Genomic DNA, 20,846 nt, shown 5'->3' with positions numbered 1-20,846 from the left:
CACCACACTCGAGGAAGGATGTGGATGCCTTGGAGTGGGTGTAGAAGAGGTTCACCAAAAGATTAACTGAATTGGAGTTCATTCGCTATAAGCCGGGTGGGGTTGGACAAATTTAGACTGTTTTATCCGGTGCACCCAAAGCACTTTCAAATCTAAGAGGAAAGAAATTCAGTCTTTTCCTCAGGATGGAAGTGACAAAAACGAAAGGGCATAGGTTTAAATGTGAGGGGCGAAGTTCGAGGGAAATGCAAAGTTCTTTATACAGAGTGATAGGTGCCTAGAATGCGCTACCAATGTAGTTTAATAAGTTCATGTTATAGGAGCAGAATAAGGCCATTAGGCCCATCAAGTCTACTCCAGCATTCAATCATGGCTGATCTATCTTCCCCTAATCACCACTGACACCTGCACTATTCAATAATCTGTCAATCTCTTCCTTAAAAATACACGTTGACTTGGCCTCCACAGCCATTTGCGCTTGTGGTAGAAGCAGATATGATAGCAACATTTAAGAGCACCATTTCCTCCCTCTACTCGCTTCTAGGTAAGTATAGGTAAGGAATGGACCAACATAGACTAAGTGCACAGGATTAATTTAGACCAGCATCATGGTCAGTGTAGACATGGTGGGATGAAGGGCCCATTCTTCTGCCATACCCATTCTATGTTCTCATAAAGAGTAGTGAAAACAAAAGTTGATGTCTCGTGGACCGGGATACGAACAATTATAATGGAGGATAAAATAAAAAGCTAAGACTTTAAATCAGTATTATTTATTCAAACTAAAAGACTCAGAAAGCTTGTCAGAATTAGTGAGAAACCAAAAGTGTAATGGTAATGGCAACTGTAATATAATTAATATAATGAAAGAGACATACTGGAAGAATTTAAAGAATTAGAATTAGTTCTAAAGAAAGATGGTCACTGAGTTAGGAGTTACAGTACATCAGTGCTGAGTTTTGAGAATGACAAGCAAGTATTCCTCGATTTACAAATTCTGGACATGATTTTTTTCTATGTTGCCATTGATTCTTTGGTATAGTGTTCTTGATTAATTAAGCTTTTTTTTTGCTGTAAAGAATAGTTTGCCACGGCATGTAAGTGCATTGCACTGAAATGTTACAAAATGTTGCTCAATTAAATACTTTCCAAGAAATCATCATTTTTTTTGTAATTTGAGGATTGGCTGCATTCTCAGCTGATTGGAGGTAAGTATTTCAAAAAAATTTAGTGAGAGATAATTAGGAACTGCGGACCAGTTGGAATGTTAGATGTGTGGAAAATGCTTGGTTCCATTACTAAAGAAGTCGCAACATGGCACCTCATCTCTTTAAAATGTTCATTTCTGGATTAGCATTATTTTATTAAAGCAATGGGCATGTCAAGACTGATAAAGGATTTTGAAGACAGAATTAGCAGCAAAGATGCAGGAGAGTGTATTTGAGACCATTAAAGAAATCGGATGAAGACAGGCAGGTAAGATTAAGGAGTATTCAAAGTCATTCTATATGTATTAAGAGAAAGCGTGTAGCTGGGTAAAGAGATTGGTTTAATTTAGAGATACAGCATTGAAGCAGGCCCTTCGACCCACCGAGTCCAGGCTGACCAGTGATCCCCATACACTAATTCTATCCTACACACTAGGGATAATTTACATAAGACAATTAGCCTCGAGACCTGCACGTATTTGGAATGTGCGAGACAAATGGAACACCATGGGGAAAACCCACGCGGTCACAAGGAGAGCGTACAAACTCCATACAGACAGCACCTGTAGTCAGGATCACACCCAGATCTCTGGCACTGTAAGGCAGCAGCTCTACTGTTGTACCACAGTGCCATCCTCAAAGACCATTGGCCTAATCGATTTGCAGAACCAGTGGATGTGGACAAGGTTTTGAATTCTTGTCTGTATTCACCAACGAGAGAGATGTGGAGGATAGTGAGTTCAAGGAGAGGTATGTTAACAGTCTACAGCATGTCAGTAGTAAAAAGTTGTAGATGTCTTGGAATGCATAAGGGTAGATAAACTCCCCATTACTGGATGAGACTGATTGCAGAATGCTACAAGAGCAAGGGATGGCATTGCAGGCACCTTGATGCCGATTTTTGTATCCTTGCTAGCTACAGATGAGATATCAGAGAACTGGAGGATAGTTAGTGCTGTTTCTTTACGCAAGAAGACGACCAAATATAAGCCAGGTAATCATAGGTCAGTGAGCCGTGTGCCAGTGGTAGGGAAATAATTGGAGAAAATTCTAAGGGAAATGCTTTATGTATTTAGAAAGACGGGACTGATCAGGAATGGTGGCTTTGTGAGGAGAAATACTGCCTCACTAGTTTGATTCATGGTATTCATGGTAGTAGATGTTATTCACATGAACGTTAGGAAAACATTTGACAGGGTCCAGTCTTGTGCAGAAGCTTAAGGCATAGTTTAGTTTAGTTTAGATACAGTGCAGAAACAGGCCCTAAAACCCACTGAGTCTGCGCCGACCAGCGATCTTCGTACACTAGCACTATCCTACACTGCACCATTGTGCCATGGCACATGGGATCCAAGGCAAGCTGGCTAATTGGATCCAGAATTGGCTTGGTGATGGGAGACAGAGGGTAGTCAAGGATGTTTCTTTGACTGGATGTCTCTGTCTTGTAATGTACCACAGGGATTAGTGCAGGAGCCCTTGTTATTTGTGAGATATATTAATGAGTAGGATGTAAGCAGGGAGGTACAATTATTAAGTTTTACCGATGACATGAGAAATGTTAATGGATAGCAAAATGGTGTGGATAACTAGGAAGATTGAATAAGGCCACAGCAAGATTAGATTAGATTAGGTAAATAATTAGTAGAAGAACTTTAAACGCAGCAAGTTCAATATGATGAATTCTGGGACATCAAATTGGGATAGGACATGGACAATAAACAATAGCGCACAAAAAAAAGTTAATGAGCACAGCGATCTAGGCATCCATGGCCATACTTCCATGAAAGTCACAACACAGGGTGATAAATAAGGCATTTGGCATGCTTATATTCTAAGTAGGGGCATAAATGTAGATGAATAGGAAGGAACTGCAGATGTTGGTTTATCCAGAAGACAAATACAAAAAGCTGGAGTAACAGCGGGTCAGCCTGAAGAGTGGTCTCGACCAAAAACGTCATCAATTCCTTTGCTCCAGATACAAAGCCTGTCCCGCTGAGTTACTCCAGCATTTTGTGTCCATCTTCGATATAAATGTGGACGTTGGAACTTAAAATACTGGTGAGGCCACACATGCAGTATCATGTGCAATTCTGGTCATTGCACCAGGGAGGAAGGATATAATTGCACGTAGAGGGCGCAGAGGAGATGCACCATGCTGCCCGGATTGAAGAATTTTAGTTATGGGGAGAAAGTGGATAGGCTCAGCTTGTGTTCCCTGGAGTATAGAAGGCTGAAAGGAGACATGTTAGAGGTATACAAGATGACAAGAGGCATAGATAAGGTAGATATTCATAATCTTTCTTCTCTGGGAGATCAAAAACAAGGTGTTGTGGTATTAAGCTGAGAGGAGGGTGCTTTATTCAAAGTGATCTTCGGGTATTGCGGATGGTGCCCTCTGCCTCCATTTAAAATGGTGAATGGTTGATATCTCAAACCTGATGCCAGAGGAGGTGGTGAAATCAGATATAATTACCACATTTACGAGGCATTTAAATACCTAAGGAATAAAATATATACACAAAATGCTGCAATAACTGTCTGAAGAAGGGTCTCAACCCGAAACATCACCCATTCCTTCTCTCCAGAGATGCTGCCAGTCCCACTGAGTTGCTCCAGCATTTTGTATCTTAAACCAGCATCTGCAGTTCTTCCTACACAATAGAAGGATATTGTCTGGTGATGAGAGATTATGGACACAAAGTTTGGATTGGATGTAATGACTGAAGGGCTTGTTTCTACACAATACATCACATGTTAACAAGCTTTACACAACAGGGTGACTGTCATTTTGATGTGTTGGTGCAAAAGGACCCCAAAAGCCAGGACCAATCTGTGTGCTATCCATGTCAATCACAGACAATAAGACCAACATCTGTAGCTTAATTGGCAACGCAAAGATGTGTAAGAAATTCAGTTCAAAGGATTCAAGATAGTCAAGTGTTTTATTGCCATACTGGACCCGTTGGGTCCCTGTCACATTGGAGGCCTGGTGTGACAGTCTCTCCCTCTGCCTCAGCCTTGGCCAGCCCCTCTCATAGATTAACTGAGGCCCAGGCCAATTTCAGTTTTAGAGGCCCCCAAATCAAGATCCATTTTAAGCAGACAGGCATGAGGTTCATGCCAAGTGGCACTGGTCACTGTTGATGTTGGCTGTCTTTTTGAGGCAGCGACTCCGGTAAATCCCTTTGATCAGTACCCATGATGGATTGGGCAATGTTCAACACTTTTTGAAGTCTTCATCATTCCTGGGAAATTTACCTCAATGTGCAAGTATGGAGTTGTGGAGAGAAGGTGGTCTGAAGAAAAGTCTCGACCCGAAACGTCACCCATTCCTTCTCTCCACAGCTGCTTGTCCCGCTGAGTTACTTCAGCTTTTTGTGACGATCTTCAGGCGGAAGATAATGTCAGGTATTTATTTTGGTACAAAGAATAGAAGCACAGTTTATTTTAACTAGTAGGAAACTAATAAATATTGATGCTTTAACACATGTGGGTCCCTTTGTAAAAGAAAAACTAAAGTTGACATCCAGATAGAGTTTGGTTAAATAAAATGTGCAAAAAGTGCTGGAGTAAATCAGTGGGTCAGGCTGCATCTCTGGAGAACATTGATAGGTGATGTTTCAGGTTAGGATCCTTCTTCAGTTTAAGGAAGGATCTTGACCTGAAACATGGTCTATCCAATTTCTCCAGAGATGCTGCCTGAACTGGTGAGTTACTCCAGCAGTTTGGGTCTTTTGTTTTGTGAACTAACATCTGCAGCTCCTTGTTTCTCTTTAGCACTTTGGTTAAGCTAGTATAACATAGTATGCTTTGTTTTGTTGTTTGTATTTAATGTACTTGCAAAGCTGCAGCAAGTGAGAATTTCATTGTTCCAGTCCCGTTTAACAATTAGAAAATGCAATAGTCTGGTGATCTTTGTTGTGAGTGAGTTGAGGAGTAATAGATTAAGGAAGAGGTACTGTGGTTTTTGCATAACGGTGAAGCTACACCTGGACAGTTGTATGTCCATTGTCTATTTCTGGCCTTGGCGGCAATTCAGTGAAGTTGTAAGTGGGTGGGTCCACTGGAGTTTAAAATAAGTGGAGGTGTTCTTAGTGAAGTACAAGGCATTATGATGGGCTGACAGAGAATGAGTTGACTCTGATTTTAGAACTTGGTGGGATGACGCAGTCACTCATTCATAATGACTGGTATCAGGCGAACATTTCTCCATTTCATGACCACATTAAAGGACATAGCTTTAAGTTGAGTTAAAGGAATTGTGTGGGACAAGTTTGTTTTTTCTTACACAGAGGGTGATGAGTGCCTGGAATACAATTCCAAGGGTTGTGGTTGAAGCAGATATGCTATAGTAGCATTTCAAATATTTTTGGATAGGCATATGGATATGCAAGGGATGGGGGTACAAAGGTTAGGTCCACACATAAGAGATGGTTTTGATATCATCTTCAGCACAGACATTGTGGGCCAAAGGGCCTGTTTTTGTGCTGTACAGTTCCGTGTTCATTTGTATCCTTAGGCTCTTCCATGTTAGACTGTGGTGACTGCACGATTGTTGAGTGCCTTCAGAGCAGGTATTGATAGGCGTCAAGAGATCTGGAGAATAATTAAAAAGTTGAAATCAAGGATCATTCGTGGTCGTGCTGATACCTGAATTAGGCTTGAGGGTACAGATAATCCTTTCCTATACTTCAAAAAATATTTGTCATTTGGCCCAAACAGAAGAAAACTGTAACGCAATAAATATGTTTAAATCAATTACCAGGAACTGTTGGAAGTGCACCTCATTCACAACCATGCCATTACCAAACAGAAAATGTGTCTCTGAATTCTTCCTCTGATTAGATTTGAATGCAAAATAATTTTGGTACTCATCAGTATGAAGAAATGATGCATTTACATGACCATCTGAAACCCAGTTATGAGATCTGCACAGTGGCGCAGCGGTAGAGTTGCTGCCTAAAGGGCCTGTCCCACTTGCACGTGCGTGACATAATTTGCATCATACTTACCAATCAGCTGGGCAGGAGGCGGGCCGAATGAATTTGGGCGTCGCATGGCATCGGGCGGTGACGTCATCACGCAACGCCGAGCGGTGACGTCATCGCGCAACGTCACGTGCTAGGCGTACGCCATCAAGACGCTGCGTACGATCGCAATGCGCCTGCGTGCCGACAGGCCATTGGCGTGCGAAGATTTCGGACACTGTCAGATTTTCGGAGCCTCGCGCGATCTTGGACCAGCCCCGAACAACTCCGCACTTCTACGTGGGACCGGCCCCGCACGGCCATACGGGGCCCGTACACCTCAAGCTACCACGTTTGGTCACGCCAAATGCATGCAATCGCATGCAAGTGGGACAAGCCCGTTACAATCCTGACCATGGGTGCTGTTTGTACAGAGTTTGCATGTTCTCCCTTCTTCTTGTCGAGTCCACACACAAGATTAGAAGTTGTTCAGCCAAAGCTTATCACACTTCTCGGCATCTGCATACAATTATATCTGTCTTGCGCTTCTTGTGCGTGGTGGTAGAAAGAGGGACGCAGAGTGAACGCTCTTTCCTTGACCCCATGCTCTCCCTGTCACCACGTGGATTTCTCTTGGTGCTCCGGTATCACAAAGACATGCAGGCTTGTAGGTTCATTAGCTTATTTAAATTGCCCCTAATGTGTAGGATAGTGCTAATGTACAGGTGATCACTGGTCAGTGCAAACTCAGTGGGCCGAAGGGCCTGTTTCCACACTGTATCTCTGAAGTAAAAAATCTAGAACTTGGTAATGTGATTTCTCTAATGCAAAATCTCGTTCTTTCTTTCAGTTCCTCCAGATGTATTTGCTCAAAATTCTGTTTGGAAGGGGTTCTATGAATACCTTGGAAAGAAACAGCCAGCAACATTAACAGTTAATTATTTTAATGTATCCAGTGGTCGAGTGAATGTTACGTTCATTGAGCACAGTAGCATGGAACTCAAGCTATCAGGTAAGTTTTTATTCTTCATAATCATCATGGAGTAACCAAATGAAATTCAGAGGTTTAGTGTCCAGCACGGTGGCACGGCAGTAGAGTTGTTGCCTTACAGCGCTTGCAGCGCAGAGACACAGGTTCAATCCCAGCTATGGGAGATTGTGGGTTTTCTCCTAGATCTTCTGTTTCCTCTCACACTCCAAAGACATACAGCTCTGTAGGTTGATTGGCTTGGGTTTGTATACTTGGTATGTGTGAATTGCCCCTAGTGTGTGTAGGATAGTGTTAATGTGCAGGGATCGCTGGTAGGTGTGCCGAAGGGCCTGTTTCCATGCTGTATCTCTAAACTAAACAAGTATCCATACTGTCTCTGATATCCAGGTGCATTTGTTCATTCCTTTATTGGGTTCAAGACATAGTTGAAAGGACCTTCCTTCCTTGCTCTTGAGATGTTGATGGTGAGCTACCTTCTTGAATCACTGTGGCACTTCCAATGGGCGGATCCCATAGTATGTTGGGGGAGAGCGTTGTAAGATAAAGAAAGACACAACAATGTATTTCCACAGGTAGACAAAATGCTGGAGTAACTCAGCGGGTCAGACAACATCTCTGGAGAAAAGGTGTAGGTGACATTTCGGGTTGAGATCCGTCTTCAGTCCCGAAACGTAGCCTATTCCTTTTCTCCAGCGATGCTGCCCGACCCACTAAGTTACTCCAACTTTGTGTGTCTATTTTTGGTTTAAACCATCATCTGCAGTTCCTTCCTACACAATGTATTTCCATATCTATACTAGCACCTCTTCCCCAGCCAACAATGGGCCATTATGGACTGCACCCTTCCTGTGGTCACCTGTTGCCAGCCCTGGTTTGTTCTGATCTTTTCTCACTCCTGTTTCTCCCACCTCAACTCAACTATGTCTTGAAGTCTGAAGAAGGGTCCGACCCGAAACATCATCTATTCCTTTTCTCCGGATATGCTGCTCAACCCACTGAGTTACCGCTGTATTTAGTGTCTTTCCAAAATCAGGATGAAATGGGACTTGGTTAGGGAGATGAAGGTGTTAACATGTGCCCAGGCCCTGTCCTCCTCAGGTAGAGATCTTGATGGAGTCGCCTGGATGAGTAGCTGCAACATATTTGGTAAATTGTACATGCACTCTAGCCACCATGCATTGGTGGATGTTTAAGATGGTTTGGGGGTCATCCTGGATGGTGTGCAACCTTTGAGTAATTGCAGCTACATCAGACGATTGGAACACATTCCATTTTACGATTTGTTCCTTGCAGGTGGTGGTAAGTTTCTAATGTGGCAGATGGTGAGTTACTCACTGCAGTATACCCAGCCTCACACCAGACCACCACTTGTGGCTATGCTATTTATGTCATGGTCTAGTTGATTTACTCATCGATGGTGACGGTGAGCGATTGATGCAACTGGGCCTGTACTCGCTGGAGTTTAGAAAAATGAAGGGGGACCTCATTGAGACTTACTTAATAGAGTGGATGTGGAGAGGATGTTTCCACTAGTGGAAGTCCAGGACCAGAGTGGGTTTTCTCTGGTTCTCCGGTTTCCTCCCACACTCCATCGTTCTGCAGATTTGCAAGTTAATTGGCTCCGGTAGGATAGTGCTAGTGTACAAGGTGAATATTGGTTGGCACAGACTCGGTGAGGTGAAGGGCCTGTTTCCGCACTGCATCTCTAAACCATGGCTACGATAGCTCAGAGGCTGGGTATCCTGTCATTAATGACTCACCTTCTTGTGATGCAAAACCTTCACACCATTTGCAAGGTACCAGTCTGAAGTTTGTGGCATACTCTCCACAGGCGTTGCTGTGAGCAACTCTAGGAACAATCAGGAAGCTTAATACCATCCAGGCCAAAGGTAATGGATATTCCATCACATTCCCTCAGCACACAGCTGCTCATCCCTTTTACTCTATCAATCGTGATCCACGTTGCCAAGGAGGACAAGAGTTTCATCTGCCTGGAAATAATACCACCTACACGTTGACCTTTCATCTAGGTCACGGTGGGGCAGCGGTAGAGCTGCTGGCGTACAGCACCAGAGTCCCTGGTTCAATCCTGACTACCAGTGCTGTCTGTACGGAGTTTGCATCTTCTCCCTGTGACCACGTGGGTTTTCTTTGGGTGCTCCGGTTTCCTCCCACACTCCAAAGGTTTGTAGGTTAATTGGCTTGTGTAAAATTGTAAATTGTTCCTGTTGTGTAGGATCGTGCCTGTTTCCACACTGTATCTTTAAAGCAAAGTCAAACACTATCTGGATTCCCCTGTAGTGAGAGGACATTCACCTGAAGCACTGCAGTTGGGGTCACCACCATCTTCTTAAGGTGCCCAAAATAAATGCTGGTCTTACTGGAGAATGAATTGTCTTTAATTTACTTGTAGTGAAAATAGCATGCACTTCATATCCAACCACTGTGTTTCTTCCTGCAGGAATCTATAAAAGGGAAGAGACTCGACTTTATTTAAAGGTGTATCAGATTAAAGGACCTATTGAGATCTTTGTGAGCAAGTTCAGAAATGATAACTGGGCTTTGGATGGTCATGTAAGTGCATCATTTCTTCAAACCTATCAGTTCCCCAATTATTTGGCAATCAAATACAACCAAGATTTTTTTAAATGTTGCATGTTAAAAGCATAAGCAGACCTGATGTAAAATATTGACATTGCTTTGCCTATACAGATATATCTGTTGCACTGTTGCAATTTTTCAGCATTTGTAAAGTCCTGTGTCTCTTAATGGTTCAGTATTTTACTTAAAGTGGAGCTGTACCATGAAGACTTATTATGAGTGGATATCTTATTGAATAGTGAAAGGCCTGAATTGAGTGGATGTGGAAAAAAGCAGAGGGCACAGCCTCAGAATAAAAAGATATGCTTTTAGAAAGAAAATGAGGAAGACATTTCTTTAGTCACAGGGTGGTGAATCTGTGGCATTCATTGCCACTAAGGCCAAGTCTATGGATATTTTAAAAGGGGAAATTTACAGATTCTTGATTGGTAATGGTGTCAGGAGTTATGAGAAGAATGCAGGCGAGAGGGAAAGATAGATCAGCCATGATTGAATGGTGGAGTAGACAATGGGCCAAATGGCCTAATTCTGCACCTATGAACATTATGTCCCAGTCAGTGATTGAATTAATCAGCTATAGAAGAGATTATTTTATGGCCTTGCAGCACTGTGCTGAGAAATTTAAATATTCTTCCCCACTTCTGATGCGGTCGACCATTACATCAGTTAGGACACGTGCAGCTTGATGTTGGGATCCTCTGCAATTATGAAAGCTGGCAATGGTCCGTGGCTGGACTTCAGATTGCATTGACTGTCAGAAGTTGGCTTTAAGTAGTTGTCTGTGTATGAATCAATGCAGCACAGGAGAACAGAAGTGTCAATTTAAAAGTCAAAATAATCTTTTACACAACAAATGGTTCCATCGAGAATCCAAACATCCTAAAATATTGATAGTTGAATAAAATACTTAAAAGAGTATTAAGTATAGAAGTTGGGAGATCATGTTGCAATTGTATAAGACATTGGTGAGTCCGCATTTAGAGTTGTGTGCACCTCGTTATAGGAGAAATGGTGCAGAAAAGACTTGCGGGGATATTGCCAGGACCCGAGGGCCTGAGCTGTAGGGAGAGGTTGAGCAGGCTAGTACTTTTTTCCTTGGAGCGCAGGAGGATGAGGGGTAATCTTATAGAGGTGTATAAAATCATGAGAAGAATAGATCCGCTAAAAACGCACAGTCTCTCGCCCAGAGGTGGGGAATCCAGAACCAGACGACTCGGGTTTAAGGTGAGAGTGGAAAGATTTAATTGGAACCTGAGGGAATAACCTTTTTTTACACACAAAGGATGGTGGGTGTATGGAACGAGCTGCCAGAGGGGGTAGTTGAGGCTGGTGCTATCACAACATTTAAGAAACAGTTAGAGGGTTACAAGGACAGGGTAGGTTTTAGAGATGTGGGCAGGTGGGACATGTTAGTCGGTGTGGGCAAGTTAGGCCGAAAGGCCTGTTTCCACGCTGTGTAACTCCATGCCTCTAAAATATTGACTATTACATTTAGGTATCCGCTGAACCCGAAGGGACTTTTGTCTACCAAGGGTTCGTTCAAGGCAAAGACTTCCGGCAATTTGGCTTTCAGAGACAAGGTTGGTGAATGTGATGCTCTCACTCTTTGTCCACTCTTCCCCAACGACCCGTAATCTGGTGTTTCTTGCATGCGATTTTAGTGGATTACTTATGTACACTTTGCTAATTGGGGATTGTGCTTATTTATGGCAACACTTTACTGAAATCTGCACCCCATTCCTTTAAGAGGGAGATGAAGGAGAATTTATTTAGTCAGAGGGTGGTGAATCTGTGGAATTCTTTGCCACAGGCGGCTGTGGAGGCCAAGTCAATGGATATTTTTAATGCAGAGATAGATAGATTCTTGATTAGTACAGGTGTCAGGGCGTTATGGGGAGAAGGCAGGAGAATGGGGTTAGGAGGGAGAGATAGATCAGCCATGATTGAATGACGAAGTAGACTTGACGGACCGAATGGCCTACCTGCTCCCATCACTTATGATCCTGGCCACTCCCTCTCCCATCAGGCAAGAGGTCCAGGAGTGTGAAAATGCGCACCTCCATATTCAGGGACAGTTTGTCGCAACGGAACCATCCGACCAACAACTACAGAGTGTTCCTGAGCTACTATCTACCTCATTGGAGACCCCCCAAACCATCTTTGATTTGTTCTTTTCACACCTCTAGTTCCCCCTTCCCCCCGAGTCTGAAGAAGGGTCTCGACCCGATACGTCACCTATTCCTTTTCTCCAGAGATGATGCCTGACCTGCTGTGCTACTCCAGTATTTTGTGTCTATGGTGTAAACCAACAACTGCAGTTCCTTCTTACACAATTTGACCTTGCACAGTGATCCCCCTTTATCGTGTATCTGTACACTGTGGATGGCTTGATTGTAATCATGTATTGTCTTTCACATGCAACAAATGTTCAGTACACATGACCAAAACCTAGACAACAACAAAAAAATCATTGTGCATGCGACAATAAATGGCCATTGATCTTGCTCTTTCCATTCCCCCCTCCCTCAGCTCCAACTCCCCAGCCTGTGACTTTAACCCACTAACTCTTTTTTCTGCCTTTCAGGACCACCAGGCGGATCGCAGGACAAGTCTAATTATTACTACGGCACAAGCAGCAGTTCAGTAGCAGCTGCCATCCTGGTCCCTTTCTTTGCCCTCATTCTGGCAGGATTTGCTTTTTACCTCTACAAACACAGGTGAAACATTTTGCATCCTTCTCTCACGAGATAGCCGCCTCTAGAAGAGTATAGAGTTTAACATGAACGTCAGTAACGATCATGTTGTGTACAAGATTTATCCCATTGAATCCCAATATGCCATCGGTCAGAATGTGATTTACTGCGAACTTCCAAGTTCCCCAACTTTGACACTTACAGTTTAGCTTGCCCCCACACCAAGCAAACAATATAAATCAATGGAGAGTTGTTAAAACCCAGTACACAGCTGATTAACTTTAAAAGAGCAATTGTCTCACGGACATACAAGTCACTGTTCATTTAATCCACTGAACAATCTCACAATAATAATCAAAATGAAGAGTTGATCAGATCCAGTACCGTGTTTAAATAACTTAAGGTCTTTGCTCGTAAGCTATAGGAGCAGAATTAGGCCATTCAGCCCATAATTCAATCATGGCTGATCTATCTTTTCCTCTCAACATCATTCTCCTGCCTTCTCCCCATAACTCCAACACCCCTAACAATCAAGAATCTATCAATCCCCGCCTTAACAATATCCATTGATTTGGCCTCCATAGCCATCTGTGGCAATGAGTTTCACAGATTCACCACCCTCTAACCTGCTGTTGAATGGTATGTCCTTTATTCTGAGGCTATAGCATCTGGTCCTGGACTCTCCCAGTTGTGAGGAACTTTAGAAGAGTAATTGTCACACACACACAACACAAATCACTGTTCATTTATAATGAAAAACTGGCAGAGGGTGACCAAACCGAGAATCAGACTGGGGTGGAGTGAGCTAACCCCCCAGAATTACTGCCTATATACCTTACCCGAGGTAGGCTGATACAATGCTAACCCTCCGTCCCTTCATCGATTCATGATTGGAAGATGGTGCAGAAACCTGGAATTTCTGGAATTAGAACAGTATTTAACCAGCTGTCCAAGTAACCAATTACAAATAACAAAATGGCTTCCTCCATACCCTTGCCTTCAGAATGTGCACAACAAATCCAACCAGAATAAGACCAATACAGCACAGGAACAGATGTTTAGTTCCCACAATCTTCTTGCCATACATGATATCAAGTTAGACCTGCATATCTAAAAGCCTCTTAAACACCACTATCGTATCTTCCTCCGCCACCAGCCTGGCAGTATATTATTCCAGGCACCCACTAGTATGTGTAATAAAAAAAACACTTGTCCCGCACACCTCTTTTTATACTTTACCCCTTTCAGTCTAAAGTTATGCCCTCTAGTCTTTGACTCTTCCTCAGGCTTTTCTTGTTTGCCATGGAATTTCAGTAGTACTTAGTTCTCAATTCCACTTATGGAATAAACAGAGATAATCTTCCCCCACCCTCGATCCCCAAAGCGGACAATTCTAGAACTCCACAATAACCGATGCAGACATTACAACATCTGAATTTATTTACATTGACATACCCTAATTTCTGCGTTTGTCCAGGGAAAATAATTAGAAATTAAAGAAGCAAAATGTCATTAAGCTGGAAAGCGTGCAGGGAGAACTTACGATGATGCTGGCAGGACTTGAGCTCTAGGGAGACGTTGAACAGGTTAGGACTTTATTTCATGGCGCACAGGTAGCCAAAGGGTGATCTTACACTAGAGTATACAATCAGAAGGGGAATGGATAGGGTGAATAGAGTCTTTTACCCTGAGTAGGGGAATTAAGAACAAGACGACATGTATTTAATGTGAAAGGGGCAAGAGTTAATAGGAACCCAATTGGCAACTTTATCTCACAGAGGGTGGTAGATACTAATCACAACATTTGAACAGGTGCGTGGATAAGAAAGGTTTAGAGGAATATGGACCAAATGTGGGACTAGTGTAGATGGGACATGTTGATCTGCATGGACGAGTTGGGCTGAAGGGAGTATTTCCGTGCTGTATGACTCAAACTGCAGTCAGAGCTTGCGCTATATAAAGAACACAAGCATCAGTCCTAGACTCTGTCACAGGCTTTACTTACAAATATGCTCTTGGGACTTTTTATCATTAATTCTATTCTTGGCTTTTGAGAGAAAAAAAGTTTCTTCCAGTTAGTGCTGCACAAGGACTGCAGTGGCAACTTTGTCACACTGCCCATCCACTTTCCATACCAATGTGTTGGTCTTGTAAAAATGAGGGCAAATTCCTATGCTTTGATAGAAACACAGTGGAAAAAAGTAAATTCCTTCTTCCTCCCCACTCTTTATATTGCTTTGTGAGTAGCACATAAAGTTGTAGTTTAGTTTAGAGATACAGCCTGGAAACAACTCTTCAGCACCGACCAACAATCATCCCTATACTAATTCTATCCTACACTCTAGAGACAATTTACCAAAGCAATTAACCTACACATCTTTGGAATGTGGGAGAAAAACCCACACGGTCATGGGGGTTACGTCCAGACAGCACCTGTGGTCAGGATCAAACACTCTGGTGCTGTGAGGCAGCAACTCTACTGCTGCGCCACCGTGTGTTCTAATCTCAGGGTCTCACTGTTGTAATTTACATTAATCTAGCTATTTATAATGTTAGAGATTATTGCTGGTTGATTGAGATACTGGTATCATAACATGCAGGGTGAAAACTTACTAGAGGATTACCTCAGATTCAAAACAGCCCATGAGTTTTTACAAATATCTAAAGTAACGTTTGATCCAACTTGGTAAATGCACTAATTCATTATTTTCCATTGACTCCATCTACACTCCGCAAGGCCACCAGCACCGGTCACTCCCATCAGGCAAGAGGTACAGAAGTGTGAAAACACATGATAGATTCTTCCCAGCTGTTATCAAGCAACTGAACCGTCCTATCACCAAAACTAGGTCCAGACCTACCATCTACCTCATTGGGGATCCTTAAAGACCATCATTAACTGCACTCTACCTTACACTAAAAATTATTCCCTTTATCCTATATCTGAACACTGTGGACGGCTTGATTACAATCATCAATAATCATACATTTTCAATGTACCTCGGTACACATGACAGTAAACTAAACTGAAACATGGCATTTCTTGAAGCTGCTAGTTCGGATTTTCACGCAGGTAAACAGCTCTCCCATGTACGCAAGGAAGGTAGGCGATAAAATCAATCATTATTGATTATCACTAACCTAAAAAAAAAGTTCCTCCTTTCTTGAGAAGATGGTTCTGGGCCAAACGCAGGCAAATGGGACTAGCTTCTTGGTCGGCATGGTCGAGTTGGGCCGAAGAGCCTGTTTCCATGATGTATGGCTCCACGTGAACCTGTAACACAAGGAGTCACTTTTAACACCATGCCGTATTGCGTTTTCGTTCCACAGTAAAATATTTTGCCGTTCATACTTTGTGTAACACTGTTAGTAAATTCCTTCTTGCTCCCCACCCAATCTTCTGCTTTTCTTTTCTATCCTCTCCCGAGGACGGTGACTCATACAGGGGTACGCTTCCATAGGCGTCGGCAGCCTTCTAGTACCTTGCCCAAGTGGTCATTCTTCATGTGTAAGCCTAGACGGTGAGTGCTGGTAGATTATTCCATCATGGGGGTCATCACACGAGAGCCCAGACCATCCTCACCTGACTTCCACACATGTGCATCTTCATGCAGGGGTCACTTGAAGCAAGCAGAAGCAGCAAAACCACCCTCCTCTTCCCAGGAAGACTGAGGCAAGCTGTAATAAGCACCCAACTGGGCCCCACTCCTTGGCACCAGTCCATTTACCCCAAGCTAACGAAGGAACTCAGAGTGCATTCGGCTTATCTTGTGCACCTTTACCAAATCATTCATTCCCATTTTGTGTTTGATTATTGTTACCCGACTCGACTTTGATTAGTACAGGTGTCAGAGGTTATGGGGAGAAGGCAGGTTAGGTGGGAGAGATAGATCAGCCATGATTAAATGGTGGAGTAGACTCGATTGGCAAAAGGCCTAATTCTACTCCTATTCCATATGACCTTATGAACCAAAAATTTGTTGCTCTGTTTAGAGATACAGCGTGGAAACAGGCCCTTTGGCCCACCAAGTCCACGCCGACCAGCAATCACTCTGTACACTAACACAATCCTACACATTAGGAACCATTTTAAATTTACAGAAGCCAATTAACCTAAACACATGTGTGTCTTTGGAGTGTGGGAGTAAACCGGAGCACCCGGAGAAAACCCATGCAGTCACATGGAGGACATACAAACTCCGTGCAGACAGCACCAAACCCAGGTCTCTGATGTTGCAAATCCGCCCCTGTTAATACTTCTCAATTGAGCCACGAGGTGTGCACGAAACAAAAATTAAATGCAATGATTTCAAAAGTGTTTTTACGTGTGAAGCAAATGCAATTTTGATACAATACATTGAATAGTGGGCATCAATGCTACGGTAAACAGAGATCATACAGTTTTGGTCTTGAATTTGGTCAACCATCAGGGTGATCCAGACCAATAATCTCTCTGGATTGGGTAACATATCGTTTGGAGAGAGGTCCGTTATTAAATGAATTGAATTGAATCCTTTATTTGTCATTCAGACCTTTTGGTCTGAACAAAATGTCGTTGCCTGCAGCCATACATGTAATAATAAACAACACACAATAAACACAAATTAACATCCACCACAGTGAGTTCACCAGGCACCTCCTCACTGTGATGGAGGCAAAGGTCTTAGGGTTGCTGTCTCTTCCCTCCTCTTCTCCCTCTGCGCTGAGGCGATACCCATGGAGTTCAAAATGGAGTTTTGTTTTGTGCTGGGTCAGTGCCCTCAGCCGACAAGTCCAAGCAATTCTTTCAGATTTCTGACACAGGAAGAACAACCTTATCAATGCTAATAGATATTAGAACAATGCAATATTATTTCCTTCAGATTTGCATTCTTATAGAGTTGAATAGAGTAGAATGACAGGTCATTTCCATCTTGACCTACTATACACTGTTTGGAGAGTTATTGTTAAAAAAAAAACTTGATGTTTTTGTTTCTATTCCTTCCAGAACAAGACCAAAAGTACAATATAATGGCTATGTTGGCCATGAGAACACAAATGGACAGGCTTCCTTTGAAAATCCAATGTATGATACTAACTTAAAGCCCACCGAGGCGAAAGCTGTGAGGTTTGACACAACACTGAACACTGTGTGTACAGTGGTATAGCCATCACTCAGACTGCTGACTAACTCATATTAGCCATACCTCTACCTGGCGAGTGTCAACTCCTCCAGCGCCATATACCACATCGCTCTGTCCTACCGCTTGCTCTACGGCAATACTCTCTGATGACGTTTGATAGGACAAACAAGGAAAATGGAGTTTTGTTTTGTGCTGGGTCAGTGCCCTCAGCCGACAAGTCCAAGCAATTCTTTCAGACTTCTGACACAGGAAGAACCAAAACCAAGTACCGGATGGGTTTGAATCTTTCTGTTCTGGATCCAAATGGCAGATATATTTTTTTTTTGTTGGTTACATATTCTTCCAAGAAGAGATGAAAATAGACAAGGAGGACAAAATCTATACCGCCACTGACACTAACAGACTCTAAATGAACTTAATGTCAACAGCTGCCTGCATCACACAAACAAGATCATCTTCCTAAAGCAGGGCAGCTTTGGAGTTGGAAAGTCTACTGCACAATTCTTTGCACTAGTGCGTTATGAATGAATGAGTAGGATACTGGCATCAATTAGAGTACAGGGTTTCTAACACACCGACCATTGTACATAACAAAAAACATTTGCTTTAAAAGAATTACGTTTCCATGGCTGAACATCACATAACCTTATCAATGCTAATAGATATTAGAACAATGCAATATTATTTCCTTCAGATTTGCATTCTTATAGAGTTGGTTTCTATCGAGGTTAGGCTTGTGTGTGGAAACAAAAATCAAGAATTTTTATGGTTCCCTTGGAAAAAAAGGGAATTGGATATTGTTGTTTGAATAAGTTGTTATAAGCCAAAAAAAACTGAATTTTTAATACAATATTATATTTCCAAACAATTAGTATTTTCTGTCTCTCCGCAGGTTCTAGTGCAGAAATATCCTGGAAATCTATTCTGTCCAAATAGCATATTACACGAAAAAAAAATGTATTTTATAAATTATATCCAGAGGAAAAAACTATTTATTTTCCCAAGAAGAATCATCTTGGCTGTTTTCAATGTTAGCTGTGCATTACCATCACAGTGAAGGGGGCAGACTAAAGATCCTAATAAGGACAATGCAAAGATAGACAATGCGTGTCGGAGTAACTCGGCGGGTCAGGCAGCATCTCTGGAGAAAAGGAATAGGTGACATTTCGGGTTGAGACTCCTCATCAGACTGAGGACAATGTAATGCTGAGACTTCCCCGGATCCTAGTTTGAGGTACACTAGTTTAACCAGTTGGTAGACAATGCACGCCACACCTTCATGGAGGATGGCGCACAAGAGGTTTTTTGGTTTTTTTAAGTACTCACCAATTCCTGATAAATACATGAAGCACGTCCATTTGCTTGCTCTTCCCAACCAAAAGACACACAGATGTGGTGAATTAAAAAAAATTAAAAAAGGTTAAGTAACACAATCCAAAATCAGGTGGGGGGGGGGGTGAGATGCACGTTACTGGATACGGGAGAAGGCGGGGGTTCTTGTGTTTCTGGGCAATATTCATTCATCCAGTAGAGTGTCTTCACTATGTGACATCTGAATCAAATCACAGCTTTACCCCAAACTAGTTTGTACTATGAAGAAAATCTCACAGTAGGTGGTTATGATTTATTTTATACATATTTGACATGCAACTCAAAAGGATACGTTGTCTCATTCGTAGCTGCCACTTTGAAAATTCACTCCGAGCTGACAACAGGCAGCTTCAACCAGGTATCCGACCAAAGAGTGGACAAAGCCCACAAGGTTAGGAAACTGGGAGAGATTACAAAGCAGGTCACCTTTTAAAGGGAGCTTAGAGATGACTGCTGATGAAGTGTTTACTTAAATAGGTTAACACAGCACTGTAATCAAACTAAATGACTTATTTTTATGGTTCACTCCACCCAAATTATGATAAGCCAAACCTCAATGAAACTTTGAATTGTAATACATTGTAATAGTGCATATGTACACATGCATACAAGTATATGTATCATGATACATGTGGGAGAGTCTAGGACCAGAGGTCATAACCTCAGAATAAAAGGACGTACCTTTAGAAAGGAGATGAGGAGTTTGTATAGCCAGAGGGTGGTGAATCTGTGGAATTCATTGCACAGCCACCATCAATGGTTATTTTTGAAGGTGGAGATTGACAGGATTCTTGATTAGTCAGGGGCGATCGACCGAAGGCAGGAGAACAGGATGTTGATGGGCCAAATGGCCTAATTTGCTCCTAGAATTTATGAACATTGGGCTCTAATACCCTCAGCAACCATATTTTTTAGATTCTCATCCTTACTCAACCTTGTTTAATCCTATTCAAGGTCTCGGCTTCAACTGCCTATCCCAACTTTAGGAAGTAAATTGTGTTATTAGGGGAGGTTAGCAAAACATTCTGTTACAGTGAGATTTGATTGGAGGTAGTAAGTGCTTATTTTTTTAAATAAAACATTTTATTCCAAGTTGAAAGTTTGGCAGAAACAACTGATTTTTATGAGCAGAACATTCTTTATTTTTCTTCTCTGTTGAGTTGTTTTAATAAATGAAATGGGCTTTATCGTCTTTTTAATAATTAGATTTAAATTCTAAATACCTTTCAGCAATCAATAGCTGGACTAGCAAAGATGTAAAGGGCTCGCTAATTTGGAAAATATTTATGATTTTGATTATAAAGGCTACTGATATTTAGAACTAGAGTAATCATTGCATAAATGTTGAACAACTTCCAGCCGTTAAAAAAATGTCTGCAGTAACAGATACTGCTGTTTTAATCACAAATGCAATCCTGGAAACAATTGACCAATTTCGTTCTTCAAGAAAGAAAAGACTGCAAATGGTTTCATGGTCAAAAGGAGGCACAATGTTAATGGAAAGCTTGTGATATTCAAATGCAAAGTACATGGTTTCCAATTTGCAAATGTCTTTTAAAAATCTACTTGGACCTTAAATTACTTACCAGGTGCTGGAAATACTTTACCAGGTCAGGCAGTGAACATTTTCTTCCCTTTAAAATCTTTATTACTAACATCCACAAACCTTGAAGCAAATTTAACCTACTCTGTGTTCTTGCCAACGCACATCAACAAAAAGCATTACAATTCAACATTATTTTTTAGCACTTAAAAATACAAACAAGCACCTGTTTGAATTAAATGACAATGCAGGCTGATAAATTAAACTCTCCATTATGTCCTCGTGCTAGTTGACAACCTACTCTGCCTGTTAGTGTGTATACACTAACTGCCTCGGTGTTTCACTGTTG

At 42.1% G+C, this 20,846-nt stretch overlaps 1 protein-coding gene across 1 annotated transcript in view; it reads left to right on the top strand.

Annotated features, from left to right (window-relative positions):
- Positions 1–18,972, top strand: part of LOC129697526 (CUB and sushi domain-containing protein 1-like) — a 512,171-nt gene extending 493,199 nt beyond the window's left edge. The window contains exons 51-55 of the mRNA XM_055636177.1: positions 7,026–7,187; positions 9,628–9,740; positions 11,263–11,347; positions 12,352–12,484; positions 17,448–18,972. Of these exons, the coding sequence (XP_055492152.1) occupies positions 7,026–7,187; positions 9,628–9,740; positions 11,263–11,347; positions 12,352–12,484; positions 17,448–17,607 (653 nt within the window). The 3' untranslated portion in view covers positions 17,608–18,972. The remainder of the gene's footprint in view (positions 1–7,025; positions 7,188–9,627; positions 9,741–11,262; positions 11,348–12,351; positions 12,485–17,447) is intronic.
- The last annotated feature ends 1,874 nt before the right edge of the window (positions 18,973–20,846 follow it).

This window comes from Leucoraja erinacea, chromosome 5 (genome assembly GCF_028641065.1).
Source record: "Leucoraja erinacea ecotype New England chromosome 5, Leri_hhj_1, whole genome shotgun sequence".
In the NCBI taxonomy this organism is placed as follows: Eukaryota; Metazoa; Chordata; class Chondrichthyes; order Rajiformes; family Rajidae; genus Leucoraja; species Leucoraja erinaceus.
The sequence above is the reverse complement of the archived record's forward strand: the minus strand, read 5'-3'. Positions and strand labels throughout refer to the sequence as shown.